Here is a 21491-nt window from a genome sequence, read left to right on the forward strand (position 1 = left end):
ACATGGGTGATTTTCCCATTTATTGGTAATCTCTTCTATTTCTTTCTTTAAGATTTTGTAATGTTAATTATAGAGATCTTTAACGTCCTTGGTTAAGTTTATTCCAAGGTATTTGATTGTTTTGGGATTGATCTTAGCAGTTTTTTCTCAGCCATGGCATTTCCTGTGTATACAAAGGCTGTTGATTTTGGTGCATTGATTTTATATCCTGCTACTTTGCCAAACTCTTCTATGAGTTCCAATGGTCTCTTAGTAGAGTTCTTTGGATCCTCTAAGCTGCATCATATGATTCTAATTCTTTTGAATTTGCCAAGACTTGCTTTATGGCCTAGTATGTGGTCAATCCCAGAGAAGGTTCCATGTACTGCTGAGAAGAATGTAAATTCTTTATGTGTAGGATGAAAAGTTCTGTAGATATCTGTTAGATCCATTTGGGCTATAGTGTCAATTAAATCTAGTGTTTCCTTTTTGATCTGTCCGGTTGATATGCCTATTTCTGAAAATGGAGTATTGAAGTCCCTCAATACTATTGTATTGGAGTCTAAGTCTTCCTTTAGTCCCTTAACATATCTTTTAAATAAACCAGTGCACTGTAATTAGGTGCATATACATTTATAATAGTTACATCTTCCTGTTGAATTGATCCCTTAATCATTATATAGTGCCCCTTTTTGTCTCCCTTTGTGTTAAAGTTTATTTTGTCTGATATTAAGATGGCTATACCAGTTCTTTTTTTGTTTCTGTTGGCATGGAATATCTTTTTTTCAACCTTTCACTTTCAGTCTGCATGCATCTTTGTTGGAAAGATGTATGTGTTTCTTGTAAGTAGCAAATAGATGGGTTTTGTTTTTTAATCCATTCAGCCAGCCTGTTTTCATAGATTTTCAAAGGCATTTTTTTTTTTATTTGAAAGACATACAGACACACAGAGAGATAAAGAGAGATATTCCATCTACTGCTCATTGTCCAAATGCCTAATTCAGGCAGGCCTGAACCACGCTAAAGCCAGGAGTCTTGAGTGCAATTCAGGTCTCCTTTATGGGTGGAAGAGATCCAAGAACTTGCGACATTATGTGTTGCCTCTCAGAATACAAAGGTGGTTTTACTTGCTTACATAATTTATAACTTAATCTTAAAGAAAGTTTATAATGTTAAATATCAGAAATTAATTCATAAATTAAAAATATATAACCTTATTCATAATTTTGCTACTAAATTATATAAATATTCTAAATGTTTCAAGAAACAAATGTCTCATAACCTGCCTTACACACAGTAATTTCTACTCTGATCTATTCTACCTCAAAGTACTATAAATAAAATTAATATCAAAATAGAAATCAAAGTGATTGAACAGAATAGTTAAATTAGTGCAAGATATGTTCATCTTTTGTGTGACAAACTTAGATCCATCTATTTCTCAAGGGCATTTTGAGATTAAAACTTAATTTAAAACTTCGTTAAGAAAAGCTTTCATCTCTGTAGAGAAAAGGTCTAAAGTAAATGCAAAGAAATTGTCAACAAAGTCAGTAGAAGCAATTTGTATTTTTGCCCCTGGAGAACAGAAATACAGAATTATTTTATTAGAAAAGTATAAAATGTCTGTATTGCTTTATAATGAGTTATTTTTACATGAGATCATAATATATGTATATATTTACTTATTTGAAATAGTTTCTTAAAAGTATTAAACTAAAAACTGGTCATACACACAGACACACACAGAGTCAGCCAGCATCTAAAATGTATATTTTGTATACTGTGTTGAATGAAATTATTTTTGAGGATGCTCAAAATATTACTGATTTTCATATACTGCTATTAAGAATCAAATAAATTATTATTTTATATATTTAAACAGTTGTGATATTTCTACATCTAAAGTGGGAAACTATTCAATTTTATTATATTACTGTAGTGCTTGTTTCCATGGCAACTGCTTCACTTCACTGTGTTAGTATCCATAGATTCACAGCCTCAGTGAGGCTTGGAAAGCACATAATAGAATGCTCTCGTTGTTCAATTAGGAAACTGAGGCTCGATGTCTCAGAATTGTGACTTGCTCACTCTCCACTCAGCAGGTAGTTTTAGAGCAGAAATTATAAGGTGTGTCTTATGATGCCCATTCCAGCATTCTTTCAATGTACTACACATCCTTTACTTTTATAAAATAATTTACACTAAGATTGCACACAAATATAATTTGTACCTCAATTTGCACTAAGATTGCACTTCAAATATAATTGTATGTATAAATACAAGCATACTAACTGGTAGACTAAATCAAGCTATTTTAGAAGTCAAACTATGATTTTTGTGATTTTTCAGTACTATAGATGTTGTTATCTTGTTGGCATGATAATGACAATAAAACTTGTTGCCTGTGGCTATGGAACATTAAAACAGTTTCTTTAAAAATATTAAAAAATTTTTAAAAGCAGGCAGATAAAATTAAGGAGTTATTTTTGCTCTTTTAATTTACATTAAATTTGTGTTAATTTTTCTGAAAGTGCTAGTTATTTAGGAGTATATAATTTTAGACAATAAAAGCTTAAATTTATTAAGGAAATATTTAAGTAGTAATATCTAGGAAATCGACTTCAAGGTTTCAGTTTGCTAACCACCATAAGAATAATTACAAATAATAATTACAAAGCACTCTAAGAAAAAGGAATTTGCCAATTTAACCAAAGTTTTATCTACAAACAACAGATTCTAAAGTCTAGATCTGTGCGGTCCAATACAGCCACTGGCCCTGGGGCTGAGTCCCTGAAATGTGGGCTTGACTGAATTGTGTACTACAAGTGTAAAACAGATTTAAAAAATTCTACAAAATAGGGGCCAGCGCCTTGGCTCACTTGGTTAATCCTCCATCTGTGGCACCTACATCCCATATGAGCACCAGGTTCTAGTCCCAGTTGCTTCTCTTCCAGTTCAGCTCTATGCTGTGGCCCGGGAAGGCAGTGGAGGATGGACCAAGTGCTTGGGCCATTGCACCCACTTGGGAGACCAGGAGGAAGCACCTGGCTCCTGGCTTTAGATAGGCACAGCACCAGCTGTAGCAGCCATTTGGGGGGTGAAGCAACGGAAGGAAGACCTTTCTCTCTGTCTCTCTCTCTCATAACTCTACCTGTCAGAAAGAAAAAATTCTACAAAATAGTAAAAGCATTTCCATTTTATGCAGATTATATGTTAAAGTGAAAATGTATAGTATCAAATATATTAATGAAATTAACATTGCTTCTTTTTTTAGTTTTTAAATGTGGCTTCATATATAGCATATATTTGTCATTCACTCCAGCAATGATTTAGACCATGCTATCCTCTTATGAGAAATAACTCATTTCCCATAGTCTCACCTCTAGAAACTGCCCTACATTATCAATTGCAATCCATTTCGGATCTCTCCTATCAGAAACTGAGCCCTCTTTTCTAAATTCCAGTAGCATTTCTAATCCCACTGGATTTTTTCTAATGCCACTACAAAGATGCAAGTTACTGGAAAGTAGGGCCTATATATAGTTTTATGTATGTTTGTCACCAGCAAAAGAATCAGCATGGAATTTCAGTAAAGCATCCGTGAACTTTTATTAGATAAGTTAGTGAACAAATGGAATTAGCATATTCATTCTGTTAATTATCTTTCACTCATATGAAGCTAAAATAGCTAAAACAGACCAACAATTCCTTGCGATATGTACAAAATCTACAAATGCCTGATGATATCTTCCAAGATATTAATATCTGAATTTATTCTTTTGAATGCACCATTTTTCAATTTTTCCATTTGGAGATAACTAAACTTCACTGCTGTAATCTTCCACATTCTCCAAGCTATTCAATAATTTTATAGTTTGAAATCTCTGAATCCAAAATGACACATAGAGCCGGGTTTACATTCTTCTACTTACTCTCTTGTCTTTTAAATCCAAATATTTGTCCCCTTGTATAGATGACATATTATTTCTGATCTTTCATCAATAAAACAGCATTTCTGCCTGAACTTGTAACTTACTCATGGGGAATCCATTAGGTTTTTATCTAATATATAGACGATTGTGGACCAAGAATTTTTTAGTTCTGGAAATTAATTTTAATTCTAATATATTCCTAAAATGGTAAGATTAATATGGGAAAATATATTCATGTGTTCTTGATTTTGTTTTCTTTATTTCAAATTGTTATATTAAAATATAATCTCTGGTTCCTGTATACAGGATTAAAAAGCATGTAAAAATGGGACAAATATATTTCCCTAAAATATATAAGATCTTTCCAAAATCAATAAACAACATGAGAAAATATGCACACTCATACATGGAAACCAAACTAATGTTAGTTCTCATGCAAACAAGAAATATAAGCCAATATAATTAGTGTATGTCAAATTTCAGTAAAAAAATTCTTAGTAGATATTACAACATGCTGCAATTTCAATAAAAACATATTAATTTTTAAAGTATTTATTTATTTATTGTAATTTTTATTTAATAAATATAAATTTCCAAAGTGCAACTTTTGAATTACAGTGGCTTTCCCCACCCCATAACTTCTCTCTCGTCCACAACCCTCCCCTCTCCCTCTCCCTCTGCCATTCCATCCACATCAAGGTTCATTTTCAATTATCTTTATATACAGAAGATCAATTTAGTATATATTAATCAATTTAGTATATATTAATATTATTAATCTTTATTTCAACAGTTTGCCACCACACAGAAGAACAAAGTGTAAAGTACTGTTTGAGTTCTAGTGATAGCGTTAATTCACATTGTACAACATATTAAGGACAGAGATCCTACATGGGGAGTAAGTGCACAGTGACTCCTGTTGTTGATTTTACAAATTGACACTCTTGTTTATGGCGTCAGTAATCACCCTAGGCTCTTGTCATGAGTTGCCAAGGCTATGGAAGCCTTTTGAGTTCAGCGACTTCGATCTTATTTAGACAAGGTCATAGTCAAAGTGGAAGTTCTCTCCTCCCTTCAAAGAAAGGTACCTCCTTCTTTGATGGCCCAGTCTTTCCACTGGGATCTCACTTACAGAGATCTTTCATTTAGTGGTTTTTTTTTTTTGTTTTTTTTTGTTTGTTTGTTTGTTTTTTTTTTTTTTTTTTTTGCCACAGTGTCTTGGCTTTCCATGCCTAAATATTCTAATGGGTTCTTCATCCAGATCCAAATGCCTTCAAGGCTAATTCTGAGGCCAGAGTGCTGTTTAGGATATCTGCCATTCTATGAGTCTGCTGTGTATCCCACTTCCCATGTTGGATTGTTCTCTCCTTTTTAATTCTATCAGTTAGTATAAGCAGACACTAGTCTTGTTTATGTGATCCCTTTGGCTCCTAGTCCTATCATTATGATCAATTGTGAACTGAAACTGATCACTTTGACTAGTGAGATGGCATTGGTACATGCCACCTTGATGGGATTGTATTGGAAACCCCTGGCACGTTTCTAACTCTACTGTTTGGGGAAAGTCCGATTGAGCATGTCCCAAATTGTACATCTACTCCCTCGCTTATTCCCACCCTTATATTTAACAGGGATCACTTTTCAGTTAAATTTAAACACCTAAGAATAATTGTGTGTTAATTATAGAATTCAACCAATAGTATTAAGTAGAACAAAGAAACACTAAAAGGGTTAAACTATTAAGTTGTTCCTCGACAGTCAGGACAAGGGCTGATCAAGTCATTTTTTCTCATAGTGTCCATTTCACTTCAACAGGTTTCCTTTTTGGTGCTTGGTAAGCTATCACCGATCAGGCAGAACATATCATATTTGTCCCTTTAGGTCTGGCTTATTTCACTCAGCATGATGTTTTCCAGATTCCTCTATTTTGTTGCAAATGACCGGATTTCATTTTTTACTGCTGTATAGTATTCTATAGAGTACATGTCCCATAATTTCTTTATCCAGTCTACTGTTGATGGGCATTTAGGTTGATTCCAAGTCTTAGCTATAGTGAATTGAGTTGCAATAAACATTAAGGTGCAGACCGCTTTTGTGATTGCCAATTTAATTTCCTTTTGGTAAATCCAAGGAGTGGGATGGCTGGGTTGAATGGTAGGGTTATATTCAGGTTTCTGAGGAATCTCCAGACTGACTTCCATAGTGGCTTGACCAGTTTGCATTCCCACCAACAGTGGGTTAGTGTCCCTTTTTCCCCACATCCTTGCCAGCATCTGTTGTTGGTAGATTTCTGAATGTGAGCCATTCTAACTGGGGTGAGGTGAAACCTCATTGTGGTTTTGATTTGCATTTCCCTAATTTCTCGTGACCTTGAACATTTTTTCATGTGTCTGTTGGCCATTTGGATTTCCTCTTTTGAAAAATGTCTATTGAGGTCCTTGGCCCATCTCTTCAGTGGGTTGTTTGTTTTGTTGTGGTGGTGTTTCTTGATCTCTTTGTAGATTCTTGTTATTAATCCTTTATCGGTTGCATAGTTTTCAATTATTTTTTCCCATTCTGTTGGTTGCTTCTTCATTTCCTACCTGTTTCTTTTTCAGTACATAAACTCAATTTTATGCAATCCCAATTAAAAACATAATAATTTTTAATAATTAAAATGCACCAGAAGTTCTGACAGTCTAGGCAGACAATTTAGTGATCAAGAATATGTAGTCAAAATACATTTCTACATGTACAGAAAGTGATTTTGATTTCTTTTTATTTTATTTAATTTTTTTTGACAGGCAGAATAGACAGTGAGAGAGAGAGAGAAAGGTCTTCCTTTTGCCATTGTTCACCCTCCAATGGCCGCCGCGGCCGGCGTGCTGCAGCCAGCGCACTGTGCTGATCCAATAGCAGGAGCCAGGTACTTATCCTGGTCTCCCATGGGGTGCAGGGTCCAAGTACTTGGGCCATCCTCCACTGCACTCCCTGGCCACAGCAGAGAACTGGCCTGGAAGAGGGGCAACCAGAACAGAATCTAGCGCCCTGACTGGGACTAGAACCCGGTGTGCCGGCGCCACAAGGTGGAGGATTAGCCTAGTGAGCCGCGGCGCTGGCCGATTTTGATTTCTAGTCATGATTGAGAACCATACTTCAATAAATGATATTGGTACAACTGACTAGACTACTGTTGCTCTTTTAAATATATTAGTAAGATTTGATTAAGATGGCAGAGTAGAGAGGGAGCTTGCTGCTCTAGTCTAGGAAAAGATACTTTCAACAAAGTAGAAAGAGTGCAGATTCAGGGAAGTGTTAGGGAGAAAACAGCACAAGAAACTCTACACAAATTGGAGGGACACAGTGGACCTATATGGAGGGCATGGACACATACAACTGAGGATCCCGGCAGCCAAGGGCCTCTGCAGAAGCATTGGAGACAGGTGAGACTGGACTGCAGCAGCCCAAGCCACTGGCAAAAAAAGCTATAGGAAGAGCCTAGAGGAAATCCATCTTGAAGCCCCATGGGGGATAGTGTACTTGCCAAACTAGAGGAGAAAAAAACAAAGGGGCACATGTTTCTCTCTCCCTGATCACCTTGAAACTGCATACTGTAACAAAGTGCTAGAGAGCAAGTGCCATTTTGGACCTAGGTAGCAGATGCACCACCTCATGTCCATGCCCAGCAACCAGCTGAGCAGAGACTCCTGAGTCTGATGGGGAGAACAGACAAGGGGCTGTGTGCTTGTGACTGTGTGAGGCTTCTGTGCCACAACTGTGAAAACACCGAGTCTGCATGGGAGGACTCAAGGTGTGACAGGGACTTTGGGCAGTCACTGTGGGAGGCTCTACATGCTCAGGGTTCACTGGTTATCTGGTGAGGGACATTGTTGAGGAATCTCAGCTTACACAGAAGAGTGCAAAGATCTTTTGTGTGGTCCTTATGGCAGAGTGGATGCATAAAAGCTAGGCACTTGTCTCCTTTGAGGAGAGGATTACAGTTGAGTCTACACCAACAGACAAGAACAAACCTCCCTTTGATTAAAAAAAAAAAGAGAGAGAGGGAGAGAGAAAAGATTCACCATGGCAAACTTGGATGTGTCACCTCAGGTGTCTCACATTCACCCTGGAGCACTTAACAGAGCTCCGTGGCCACACCCACCTAAACCTCTAGATGTTCACTGAAAACAGACAATCCACTAATCTATAGAGGCATAGTACAAGGATAAAAGCTGTTGCAGTGAAAAAAAAAAAAAAAACAAAGAAGAAACAAACAAAAACCTCCACAAATACCAAATAACAAAAGTACCAATTCAAAAAATAAGAATAAGGAAGACAATATGAAGTCCCCAAAAGAACACACTTCAGTAATGTATTGTGAAGATGATGAGATTGAAGAAATGTCAGAATTGGAACATTAAAAATTGATCATCGGATTACTTAGAAGTAATCATAAGCAAATTCATGAAATAATTAAATATGTACATGACATGAAAGAAAATTTCTCCCATGAAATTGAGATCTCAAAATGAAATCTTTAAAACAAAGAATTCAATAGAACAAATAAAAGATGCAGTGGAAAGCCATAACAACAGAGGCAGTGAAACAGAAGAAAGAATATCTGACTTAGAAGACAAAACATAGGAAATCACACAGTCACCAAACACAAGAGGAAATTAGAAAACTGAAAAACATTATTGGTAATCTACAGAATACTACCAAATGATGGAACATACAGGTTCTAGGAGTTCCTGAAGGTATGAAAAGAGAAAAAGGATTAGAAGGCATTTATAGTGAAATAATAACAGAAAATTTCTCTAATTTTGAGAAAAAAGGAACAGCCAAATACACATAGATATCCTAATAGACATGACTAGAAAAGATCTTCACCATGACACATTGTAATCAAACTTTCCACAGTAAAACATAAAGAAAATATTCTAAACTGCATGAGAGAAATGCCAGATTACTTTCAGAGGATCTCCAATTAGACTAACAGCAGACTTCTCTTCAGAAACCCTACAGACTAGTAGAAAATAGTGAAATATATTCCATGTCTTAAGATAAAAGAATAGTCAATCCAAAATACTATATTGTGCAAACTCTCATTTGTGAACAAAGGTGAAATAAAGACATTCCATGACAAACAGAAATTGAAATAATTGTCACCACCCATCCAGCCTTGCAGAAGATGATTAAGGATGTGCTGCACACAGAAATACAGAAACATGGTTACCACTACAAAGGAAGGTAAAGAAGAAAATATCCCAGAACAAGTACAAAGGGAATTCAATGTAAAAAATAGGAATATTTATGGAAAAATGGCAGAGCAAAGTCGTTACTTATCAATAGTCAAATTGAACGTAAATGTTCTCAACTCTCCAGTTAAAAAAGACAGACTGGCTGAATGGTTTAAAAGCCAAAACCCATCTATTTGCTGCCTCCAAGAAACACATTTCACCAACAAACATGCATTCAGACTTAAAGTGAAAGGATCGAAAAAAATATTCCATGCTAACAGAAAACACAAAAGAACTGGAGTAGCCATCCTAATATCAGACAAAATAGACTTTAACAAAAACACTGCTAAAAGAGACAAGAAGGGAACTATGTAATAATTAAGGGGTCAATTCAACAGGAATATGTAACTATTATAAATGTAAATGTACCTAATTACAGGGCACCAGGCTATTTAAAAGAAATGTGAAGGAGTCTAAAGGAGACATAAACTCAAATATAATAATGATGGGGGATTTTAATACCCCACTTTCAGCAATGGACAGATCAACTAGACAGAAAATCATAAAGAAAACAACAGAGTTAATTGACACTATAGACCAAATGGACCTAACAAATATCTATAGAACTTTTCATCTTACAGCTGCAGAATACACCTTCTTAGCAGTACACAAAATGTTCTCTAGGACTGACCACATGCTAGGCCATAAAGCAAATTGTAGCAAATTCAAAAAAAATCAAAATCATACCATGCATCTTCTCAGACCACAATGAAATGAAGCTGAAAATCAGCAACTGAAGAATCTCTAGAAAATATGCAAACACATGGAGACTGAACATCATGCTCCTGAATAAACAGTGGGTCATAGAAGAAATCAAAAGAGAAATGAAAATAAAACAAATCTGGAAAACTAAAATAAATGGATATATCACTGAATACATATAACCTACCTAAATTGAGCCATGAAGACATAAAAAACAAAAACACACCCATTACTAAGACGGAAATTAAGTCAATAATAAAGATTCTTCCAACAAAATCAACCCAGGACTGGAAGGCTTCACCGATGAATACTACCAGACATTTAAAGAACAAATAACTCCAATTATTCTCAAGTTATTCAAAAAAATTGAAAGGGAGGGAATCTTCCCAAGTTCTTTCTTTGAAGCCAGCATCACCCTAATTCCTAAACTAAAGATGTGACAGAGAAATAGAACTATAGACCAATTTCTATGATGAATATAGACACACAAATCCTCAACAAAATTCTTGCCAACCAAATCCAACAACAAATAAAAAAAATCATCCACTGGACCAAGTATGATTTATACTTGATATGCAAGAATTTTTCAACATTTCAAATCAATCAATGTGGTGCATCACATTAATAAACTGAAGAACAAAAAACATATGACTATCTCAAAAAATGCAGAGAAAGCATTTGACAAAATACAACACTCTATCATGATAAAAACTCTAAGTAAATTGGTTATAGAAGGAACATTTCTCAACACAATCAAGGCAATTTATGAGAAACCCATGGCCAGCACCCTATTGAATGGGAAGAAGTTAGAAGCATTCCCACTAAGATCTGGAACCAGAAAAAGATGTCCACTCTGACCATTGTAATTCAATATAGACCTGGATTTTAAGCCAGAGCCAGAAGACAAGAAAAAGAAATAAAAGGGATACCAATTGGGAGAGTGGAAGTTAAACTCTTCCTATTTGCAGGAGATATTTTACAACATATAGGGAATCTAAAAGACTCTACCAAGAGACTATTGGAACTCATAGAAGAGTTTGGTAAATTTGCAAGATATAAAATCAACACACAAAAATCAACAGCCTTTGTATACATAGAAAATGTCCTGACCGGCGCCGCAGCTCACTGGGCTAATCCTCCGCCTTGCAGCGCCGGCACACCGGGTTCTAGTCCCGGTCGGGGCGCCAGATTCTGGTCCAGTTTCCCCTCTTCCAGGTCAGCTCTCTGCTGTGGCCAGGGAGTGCAGTGGAGGATGGCCCAAGTCCTTGGACCCTGCACCCCATGGGAGACCAGGAGAAGCACCTGGCTCCTGCCATCGGATCAGTGCGGTGTGCCGGCCGCAGCGCGCTGGCCACGGCGCGCCAGCTGCAGCAGCCATTGGAGGGTGAACCAACGGCAAAGGAAGACCTTTCTCTGTCTCTCTCTCTCACTGTCCACTCTGCCTGTCAAAAAATAAAAATAAAAAATAAAAAAATAAAAAAAATAAAATGTCCTGGCTGAGAAAGGACTTCTAAGATCAATAGCTACAAAAAATCCAATATCTTGTGATAAATTTAACCAAGGGTGTCAATGAACTATACAATGAGAATCCAAAACATTAAAGAAAAAAATAGTAGAAGATAACAAAAATGGAAAAAATCTTCCATGTTCATGGGTTAGAAGAATCAATATCATCAAAATTTCATTCTTTCAAAAGCAATGTACAGATTCAATGCAACTTCAATCAAAATACCAAAGATATTTTTCTCAGTTCTGGAAAAAAATGATGCTGAAATTCAGATTAAACACAGGACACCTCAAATAGCTCAAGCATTGTTATACAACAAAAACAAAGCCAGAGGCATCACAATCCTGGATTTCAAGACATACTATAAGGCAGTTATAATCAAAACAGCCTAGTACGGGTACAAAAACAGATGGATAAACCAATGGAACACATTAGAAATGCCATAAATCAATCCAAGCATCTACAACCAACTTACATCTTACCAAGAAGCTAAAACCAATCCCTGAAACAAGTATTGCCTATGACAAATGGTGTTGGGAAGACTGTATTTCCACATAGAGAAGTATGAAGCAGGACCCCTACCTTACACCTTACAGAAAAATCCATTCAAAATGTATTAATGACCAATATCTATGACCTGAAACCACCAAATAATTAGAAAGCATTGGGTAAACCCTGCAAGGTATTAGTACAGCAAAGAATTCCTGGAAAAGACACCAGAGGCACTTGCATTTGATGCCAAAATTAACAAATGGTATTACACCAAATTGAAAAGCTTCTGTACTGCAAAAGAAACACACGGGAAAGTAAACAGGCAACTCACAGAATGGAAGAAATTATTTGCAAACTCTGCAACTGATAAAGGATTAATAAACAGAATATAGAAAGATATCAAGAAAATCCACAACAAGACAAACAACCCAGTTAAGATATGGGGAAAGGATTTAAACAGAGATTTTTCAAAAGAGGAAATCCAATTGGTCAACAGACACATGAAAAAATGTTCAGGATCACTAGGTGTCAGTGAAATGCAAATTAAAACCACAATGAGTTTTCATGTCACCCCAGTTAGAATGGCTTTCATACAGAAATCAACAAACAACAAATGCTGAGGAGGATGTGGGGAAAAAGATACCCTAATCCACTGTTTGTTGGAATGTAAACGGTAAAGCCATTATGGAAGACATTATGTAGATAGCTCAGAAATCTGAATATAGTCTTACCATATAACCCAGCCATCTCACTCCTGGGAATTTACACAAGGGAAATGAAATCAGCAAATGAAAGAGTTGTTGCACCCCTATGTTTATTGTAGTTCAATTCACAATAGCTAAGACTTGTACTCATCCTAAATGCCCATCAACTGAAGACCAGATAAAGAAATTACGGGATATGTACTCTAAGGAATACTAAACAGCAGTAGAAAAAAAGGAAATCCGGTCATTTGCAACAAAATGGATAAATCTGTAAAACATCATACTTACTGAAATAAGCCGGTCCCAAAGGTACAAATACCATATGTTCTCCCTTATCTGTGATAAATATAGAGCATCTAAAAGGAAGTCTGTAGCAATGAAATTTACACGTTGAGAAGCAATGACTTGAGCATCCCTTCTCTTGACTGTCAAGGAACTGTTTTTTTTCTTCTTCATACTATTTGTTGAACTCTTTATTTAACATGGAATTAATCATATGTGTATAAAATCAATTAAAAACAGATCTCAGTAAAAAAATAAGAGTGAGAATGAAAGAGGGAGGAGGAAGTTTATAACTGTAAAGCTGTATAGTTCTGCATATATTCTTAGAGACTTACCTGTAAGGGTACAGTTTAAAACCTTGCCATAGAACCCCCAAATCCCATTAAGCTGGTTGGTAAAAATGCCATCTTAAGTGTGAAAGGGATCATACTAAGTGTTAAAATGATCATATATATTGGATGAAGTGTTAAAGCAATCATATAATAAGATCAAGTGTCTGGTAATAATTATAGTTATTAAAAAGGAGAGAATTATTATTATTAAAAAGGAGAGAATGTTCCAATATGGGAAGCGGTCCACACAGCAGACTCATAGAATGGCAATTGTTTTAAATAGCACTCCTACCTCAGAATCAGCCCTTAAGGCATTCTGTTCTGGCTGAAAAGCCCATGAGAACATTTCAGTCATGGAAAGCCCAGACACTGTGGCAAAAAATGTCCTATATCAAGGATGTCTGTAAGTGCGACCCGAATAGAAAAAAACAGCCATCAAAGGATGTACTATTTTCTGAAAGGAGGAGAGAACTTCTACTTTGCTTATGACCTTGTCTAAATACTGATGAAGTCTGTGGACTCAAAAGGCTTACATAGCTTTAACAACTCATGTCAAGAGCCTCAGGTGATCACTGACATCATACATAAGAATGATAATTATTATTTTAAAAATAGGAGTCACTATGCACTAACTTCCCATGCAGGACTTCTATCCTCAATGAGTTATATTATGAGAATTAACTATAAAACTTATCCTCAGTTTTTTAGGTATGTGTGTGCAAATTGTTGAAATATTTACTTCAAAAAGAGTTGGTATTATTTGTATAAAATTAATTGAAAATAAATCTTAATGAGAATGGGACTGGGAATGGGAGTGGGGAGTAGGAGTTGGGATGGGAGGGTGAGTATGGTGGGAAGCTTCACTATATTGCTAAAGCTGTACTTATGAAATTTGTACTTCTTAAATAAAAGGCTTCTTTGGGAAAAGTAAATAAATAAATAAATAAATATGTGGGATTACTTATCTTGTCTTTACCAAAAAGAAATCAAAGGTGTCAATGTTACGGAGCAAAATTAAATGTAAAAAAAGAAATTCAGAAATGGGTCGAGGACCTAATAAGAAAATACTTACCAGTTGATTATCAGATACTGTAGAAGATGGTGAAGAGAGATTTGCCTGCAAAATATAACCATGGTGCTTATTTAAATTCATAATTTAATAAAATATCATATTTATATTATTAACTATCTTGAAGCTCTTTTACTATTAAATTCATTATTGTCTACTATAGGATTTTGAAAATATAAAGTAAGGGGAAAATATCAAATGCCACCAAAAGTATGATTTTAACATGTTTAGTACATTATCTTATGCTATTTTTCTTTTTTAATTTTAACAGGCAGAGTTAGACAGTGAGAGAGAGAGACAGAGAGAAAGGTCCTCCTTCCATTGGTTCATCCCCAAAATGGCTGCTACAGCCGGTGTGCTGCGCTGATCCAAAGCCAGGAACCAGGTGCTTCCTCCTGGTCTCCTATGCGGGTGCAGGGCCCAAGCACTTGGGCCATCCTTCACTGCCTTCCCGGGCCACAGCAGAGAGCTGGACTGGAAGAGGAGCAACCGGGACAGAATCTGGTGCCCCAACCGGGACTAGAACCTGGGGTGCTGGCGCCGCAGGCAGAGGATTAGCAAAGTGAGCAGCGGCGTTAGCCTGTTATTTTTCTTGTGTATTTTATTTCAGTTCAAATAATATTGAACATGAAGTTTTTTGTTTCTTTTCTTCTCATTCTTTTGACATATACGTTATCACATCAAATAAAAAATCGTCAGAATTATATAATATTTCATATTTCATTTAAACATATTGTCAGTGTTTATTTTTACATTTGAAAATAAATTGCGTATTTTCATGAAAGATTTTTACCTGAAAAGAAAAAACAATGAAAAGTTTTTTTCATGATTTGGAAATAGAAATTATTTGGCTTTAATATTGTTTAAATTAGAGTAGGTTAGCTAGTAAGGACATGCACTGGGAAAAAGATACTTTTTTCAATAAATGGTATTTAGAAAGTTAGATATCCACAAGGGGCCAGCACTCTGGGTGAAGTGGGTGAAGATGCAGCCTACAGTGCTGGCATCCTATGTGGGCATAGGTTCGAGTCCCAGCTGCTCCACTTCCCATCCAGCTCTCTGCTATGGCCTGGGAAAGCAGTGGAAAATGGCTTCAGTTCCTGGTGCCCTGCACCCATGTGGGAGTCCCGGAGAAAGCTTCCAGCTCCTGGCTTCAGATTGGTGCAGCTCCAGCTGTTGTGTCCATCTGGGGAGTGAACCAGCAGATGGAAGACCTCTCTCTCTCTCTCTCTCTCTCTCTCTCTCTTCCTCTGCCTCTCTGTGACTGTGATTTCAAATAAATGAATCAATTTTTTTTTAAAGGTAAAGACCAAGGGAAGAATTAGAGATTAAAAGTCTACAGAAAAACAAGTGATCACACAAGTCCTCCACTTGAGCCAAGGCAGCTTTGGAAAAACTATTTCCATCTTCCATAGACCTGGTACTAGAGGCACAGAAAGTGCATCCAACTCCCTCCATCACTCATTGACTAGAACAGCTTGTCCCCATTCTTGACACATGTGTGTCCCTTTGGCTGGCATCACTCCACCAGGCACTTTATGGAGGGATTGGGGCAAAACTGAGTTGGGTTAGACAAAAAGTGTTAAACAGTTGCTTTTTTCTTCTGCCCTCTGCTACTCTACTTTTTGCATGTTTTTTTCCCTTTCAGCAATCATATGCCACCCATTTGACTACAACATTAGGTTCGAAATCAGTAAGATATTCCTCTTCTCCCTTTCTCTGTTGACTGTAACTGTCCTGAGTTTTCTTTTCTCAAAACTCAGACTCTAACTAGAGATAATGTTCTAATTGAATTATATTATTTCTCCTAGGCAAGACTAATGTGCAAGGATGTGCAAAGACAGCATTCAAAATATTAATTGGGCACCTGACAATCACTGACTACTGAGGTTGGTATTGAGAGCACATAAGATTATAAAATGTTACAACACTGTATGCCCTATAACTCATGAATCTTCCTGTTGTTTATATATAAGGCATTACTCACAAGAATGAATACCTTGGTGAAAAATGTTAGGCATACAGGCCATAGAACTATATTTTGATGTACTGCATCTTCCTTGCTTCACAGTATTTATTCTCATTACCTGTAGATATTACCTTGTATGAATATCTGACTATATTCAATTTCTGCTTGTAGTGTATTCCCCAAAATAACTAAATACAAAAGTAGGTTTTTAAGCATTTTGAAAGTTTAACTCTAATTTAAGATAGAGCATGATTTGGGCCAGTGTTGCAGCACAGTGGGTTAAGCCTCTACCTCAAATACTAGCATCTGATATGAGCATCAGTTCAAATCCCCACTGCCTTGCTTTCCAATCCAGCTCCTTGATTATGTGCCTGAGACAGTAGCAAATGATGACCCAATTGCTTTGGTCCCAGCCACCCACATGGGAGACCCAGATGAATCCCAGACTCCTTGCTTCAGCCTAGCCCAACTCAGGCCATTGCAGCAGCTATTTGGGAAGTAAACCAGCAGATGAAAGATCTCTCCCTCTCTCTCACTCTCTGTGTGTGTGTGTGTGTGTGTATGTGTGTGTGTGTAACTCTATCTTTCAAATGAATAAATAAATCTTTTTTAAAAAATAAGGAATGATGACTCCAACTTGTCATGGATGTAAATCACAGAACAAATGGACATAGGTGACCAGTGACAGCCATAGTTTATATGGGCATAAAAAGAAGTAACAGATTAGATCTGAAGGGAGTTTGTCTGAAATATGGTTCCTGTACATTTGATGAAGTCTAAAATGTCAATAAAAAGAATATTAGGCAAATGGGGTGTCTTATTCAATCTCTCCTCTTTCCTCACACTTAGCAGAACCACAAAGTGGTCTTCAAATCCCTCCCCTAACACTTTTGCAAACCCATGCATTTAAAAAACACTCTGAACAATGACAATAAAGTGAGAATGAAAGTGGAGTATAGTTTCTTGCTGAAATTGTTCACATTTCTGTTTGTACCTCATCAGATGCGTAGTCTCATGCCATGGAAGTAGATTTTGACCTGGAGATGAATGTTGGTCACCTGTTCCCCTAAGATCCATGACTGCATTCATGCACATCACCCCTGAAACACTCCAGCATATGAACAGATGGAGACTGTAAACTGGCTAACCTGGAGACAATTAAATTTATTTGAATATCTATTTACATGGTGGGAAATATTCTTAATGAAGTTTGACACATTTTTCAATATATTGTGATATTTTCGAAGCAGCATACTTCCATTGTAATGACATTTTTCTGTCCCTCAAGATCATTAAAATGAGATCTTACCTGTGTACAATCAAATACTCAATAAAGCTGTCTCATTTATTTCCCTCGCACTTACAAATAATCCATGAAATACAGAGAGCTTATGAAATAAGTTGTTATCAATAGAATGATTTCAACTAAGAGTTTTGATAAATTGGTAATAGTCTCAAATACTGGTCCTATTTTCTGAAGTTGTTCTTTATTAAGAAAGCATACTTTGATTTTGAAAAATATGAATGAAATGAATTTATACTAGTAGCAGTTAATGAAAACAATACATGTTTACAAAGAAAATATAATTCAAAGGAAAAAAATTCCCATCTAAACCCACAGTGATAATAAATTAGACATTTTAAAAGAAAAGTCATATGTTTACTTAAAAGGAAAGAAACTGCTTTATAATGAGTAACATGAGAAATAATAACTCATATTCTTAAATATATTATCAATTTGCATGTAAGCAAGTGATTTAAAACATTGGAAATAGTTGAACATTAAAATTTAGGTGTTAATTTGATTAAATATGAAATTCTACAAACTTTATGCTGAAGTTTACAGGGCATAAATATAATGTAGACTTAAGAGTATAAATACTGATTGATAAAATAGTTAAAGAACACAAGCTCTCCTCAGCTTCTACCAGTGGCATAGGTCTTCACAATAATTTTTAGATGAACATACTACAATAACATTCTTTTGTAAAAATCAGAACGTGCTGTGTTTAAGACAAATGATTCACGTAAGAACAACTCTTATAGCTAACTTGATTTCTGCTCTAAGATTTCATTATTTATGTCCTCTAATATATATACATAGATATACACACACACACATATATATATATATTAGACATAATTTAGTAAATGCAATCATTTCAGGTGAATATTTACAATCATGACTTATCCATGAGTTGGCACCAGAGAACTGGTTTTTACATTCTGTAATAAAATGATTGCTATGGTCTCCAAAAGTCATGGAAACATTTGAGGTGCCACAAATAACTACTCAAATGTCATGCTGAAAGAGACAGGAAAAAAGAAAACTTCTCACTCAAGAATCGAACTTTAATTAAGATCAAGAATTTTATTAGAATCAGGGTTTATATTTGTTCTAGTGTGTACTGGCACCGTTCAATGATTCAGTGTTAACTTTGAATGACTCAAATACACTCACAAATGTTGGAACATGAAAGTTAACCTATTTTCAGTCTGATAATTGAACTTAAAAATAGTTTGAAATAATCTCTTAGTATGGAAATTAAAGTAGATGTTCTAGAATTTTTCCAACTGGTATCAAATTAAGGACATCAAGGAAGGGTGGAGAGAAGCATTAGCCCTCTGATCCTTATTGAGATCTAGTCTAATGAGACATACTTTAGTAGATGAGAAAAGAAGGTGAGAGAGTAAAAAAAAACAAAAAAAATCTGACTCTTATAGAATGCATTACTCACAAAAAGTATAGAACCATCATTACAGCAATGTCTTTTTTTACCCACTCAAAAATCAAATAACTCAAATCACAGAGCTTCTAGTCTCCCAGAAATAAATGGGAGGAAAAGAAGTACAGAGGTGTGAATAAAGGCAAAAGTTAAGGGAAATGGAGAAACAAAGGGAAGAATTTGTATTTATTGAGCAGTTTCTGTGCATCAGGATGATAATGAGGATTTTTCTTACTAAAACTAATATAAATCCTACATCAAACAAGAAAAAAGGTTTTAATGTTTACATTTTCTAGATAAAAAAACAAAGAACAGAATGGTGAAATAAGTAATTTTCTTAGGATCTGATAGTTGTCTAAAAGCAGTACTACCTTTTAAACTTAGGCCTGGCCTACTAAATTCCTACCAAATGACTTCAAATAATAATGAAAAAGAACAGTGAAAGCTTATAGGAAATGCTGTAAGGGGTATTCCTACCCATATCTTCTAAAAATAATTTCCTAAGGGTGATTATATTTAGTCATTTCACCATTTTATCATCTGCCTTAGGTGGACTCCAATTAAAGCACAAATGTACAAATTTTGGTGATAACATAGGACAAAATACACACTTGAAAGCTATTCACTCTGTATGATGATAACAAAAGCTACATATTGGAAAATACTTTAAAAGAAATAGTTCACTGATCTGTTTTAGACTGACAATGAAAATATTTTCTTAGGAGAAGGAGAAATCTTGTCTCTACTGGAATATGTTTACTCAGAAGCAGAGTGGACCACATAAAGGAAAGGAAGTTACCAAGTGAATGAAGAATGAGGATGGGTGAAGGTGAGTGTGAGTGTGTCTAAGATGCTCTGAGCCAGCTCCCCACAGTCACTTGAATTTTGTGAGTCCATAATAGCAAATCCATTATTAATGTATTTTTTCTTGTAACTAACCTATTTAGGATGTAACAGTTTAAGTGCAATAAAACAACAAACTTATTGAAGCTAACTAAACTGGTAATCCCATTGAAAATGGAATTCTGGAAATATATGAGCTGGTTATTTTATAATAAGTACATAAAACATTACAAAGATGAAAATGTTATTTAAATTTTGATTATAGAAAGACCAAATGCAAGTGCTACATTTCTCCTAAACTGACCAAACTAGACCTCACATAAGATGGAACTTACTTGATAAGCTTACCTGATGCCTTGTCCCTGATATAACCTGATTTTCCATATATGGGCCAACTGTATCTCCTACACCTTTCCACTTAAAAAAAATCACCTAAGGGGTCGGCACTGTGGCGTGGTAGGTAAGCCTACACCTGAGGAGCCAGAATCCAATAAGGGTTCCAGTTCAAGTCCTGGTGACTCCACTTTCAATCCAGCTCCCTGCTAATGCCCTGGGAAAGCAGTGGAAGATAGTCCAAGTGTTTGGGTCCCTGAACCCAAGTGGGAGACCTGGAAAAAGCTTCTGGCTTCTGGCTTGGGATCAGCCTAGCTCCACCCCTTGTGGCCATTTAGGGAGTGACCCAGTGGATAGAAGACCTCCATCTCTCTCTCTCCCTCTCTCTATAATTCCACCTCTCAAATAAATCAATAAATCTTTTTTTTTTTTTTTTTTTTTTTTTTTTTTTTTTTTTTTTTTTTTTTTTTGACAGGCAGAGTGGACAGTGAGAGAGAGAGACAGAGAGAGAAAGGTCTTCCTTTGCCGCTGGTTCACCCTCCAATGGCCGCCGCTGCAGCCGGCGCACCGCGCTGATCCTGGCAGGAGCCAGGAGCCAGGTGCTTTTCCTGGTCTCCCATGGGGTGCAGGGCCCAAGCACCTGGGCCATCCTCCACTGCACTCGCTGGCCACAGCAGAGAGCTGGCCTGGAAGAGGGGCAACCGGGACAGAATCCGGCGCCCCAACCGGGACTAGAACCCGGTGTGCCGGCGCCGCAAGGTGGAGGATTAGCCTATTGAGCCACGGCGCCGGCTCTAAATCAATAAATCTTAAAAAAAAGAAAAAAAATCAACTCTTTCCATTTAAATGACTATATAATTGACATAGGCACTCATAAAATAGGTAATATGTATAATTACAAATGTACTTACATATTTTGTTTCTCGACCAGCTGCTCTTGGGAGAGTTGTAGGATTCTATGTGAAAAATAATGATAATTATAATTCTGAAGTCATCAAGCAAATAATAAATGAATCACTGTTTCTCTGTTGAGATTTTTAACCATTCATCCCTCTTTTCTACACACTACCCCCCTTTCCTTCAAAAATTGTTTTATTAAATTATATTATTATTATTCCTTTCATTGCTGTTATCTATTAGTTATTTGGTTCACTTTTCCTTATTGATTGATGATATTAATTAACAGATATAATAGTTCCTTTATCACATTTTCCAGTAATTTTTGTCTATTTAAAAATTCACACAGAAATTTTCATCATCTCAATTCTTTGAGGTGCCTAATTCCAAAGGAATTCTCAAAGACTCTATTTCAATTATTCATTCTCAAGACTATTCCTGGATT

At 36.0% G+C, this 21491-nt stretch overlaps 1 protein-coding gene across 50 annotated transcripts in view; it reads right to left on the minus strand.

The window, feature by feature from the left end:
* The window catches only part of MLIP (muscular LMNA interacting protein), a 314125-nt gene that overhangs the window by 70277 nt on the left and 222357 nt on the right, over positions 1 to 21491 (minus strand). For all 50 annotated transcript variants that reach the window (XM_070073947.2, XM_089333120.1, XM_070073968.2 and 47 more), the window contains 2 exons: positions 21061 to 21105; positions 14282 to 14326 (listed from right to left, as the gene is read on the minus strand). In XM_070073947.2, the coding sequence (XP_069930048.1) occupies positions 14282 to 14326; positions 21061 to 21105 (90 nt within the window). The remainder of the gene's footprint in view (positions 1 to 14281; positions 14327 to 21060; positions 21106 to 21491) is intronic.

The sequence above is a fragment of the Oryctolagus cuniculus genome, chromosome 5, assembly GCF_051225735.1.
Source record: "Oryctolagus cuniculus isolate XC-2025 breed Fujian yellow rabbit chromosome 5, ASM5122573v1, whole genome shotgun sequence".
In the NCBI taxonomy this organism is placed as follows: domain Eukaryota; kingdom Metazoa; phylum Chordata; class Mammalia; order Lagomorpha; family Leporidae; genus Oryctolagus; species Oryctolagus cuniculus.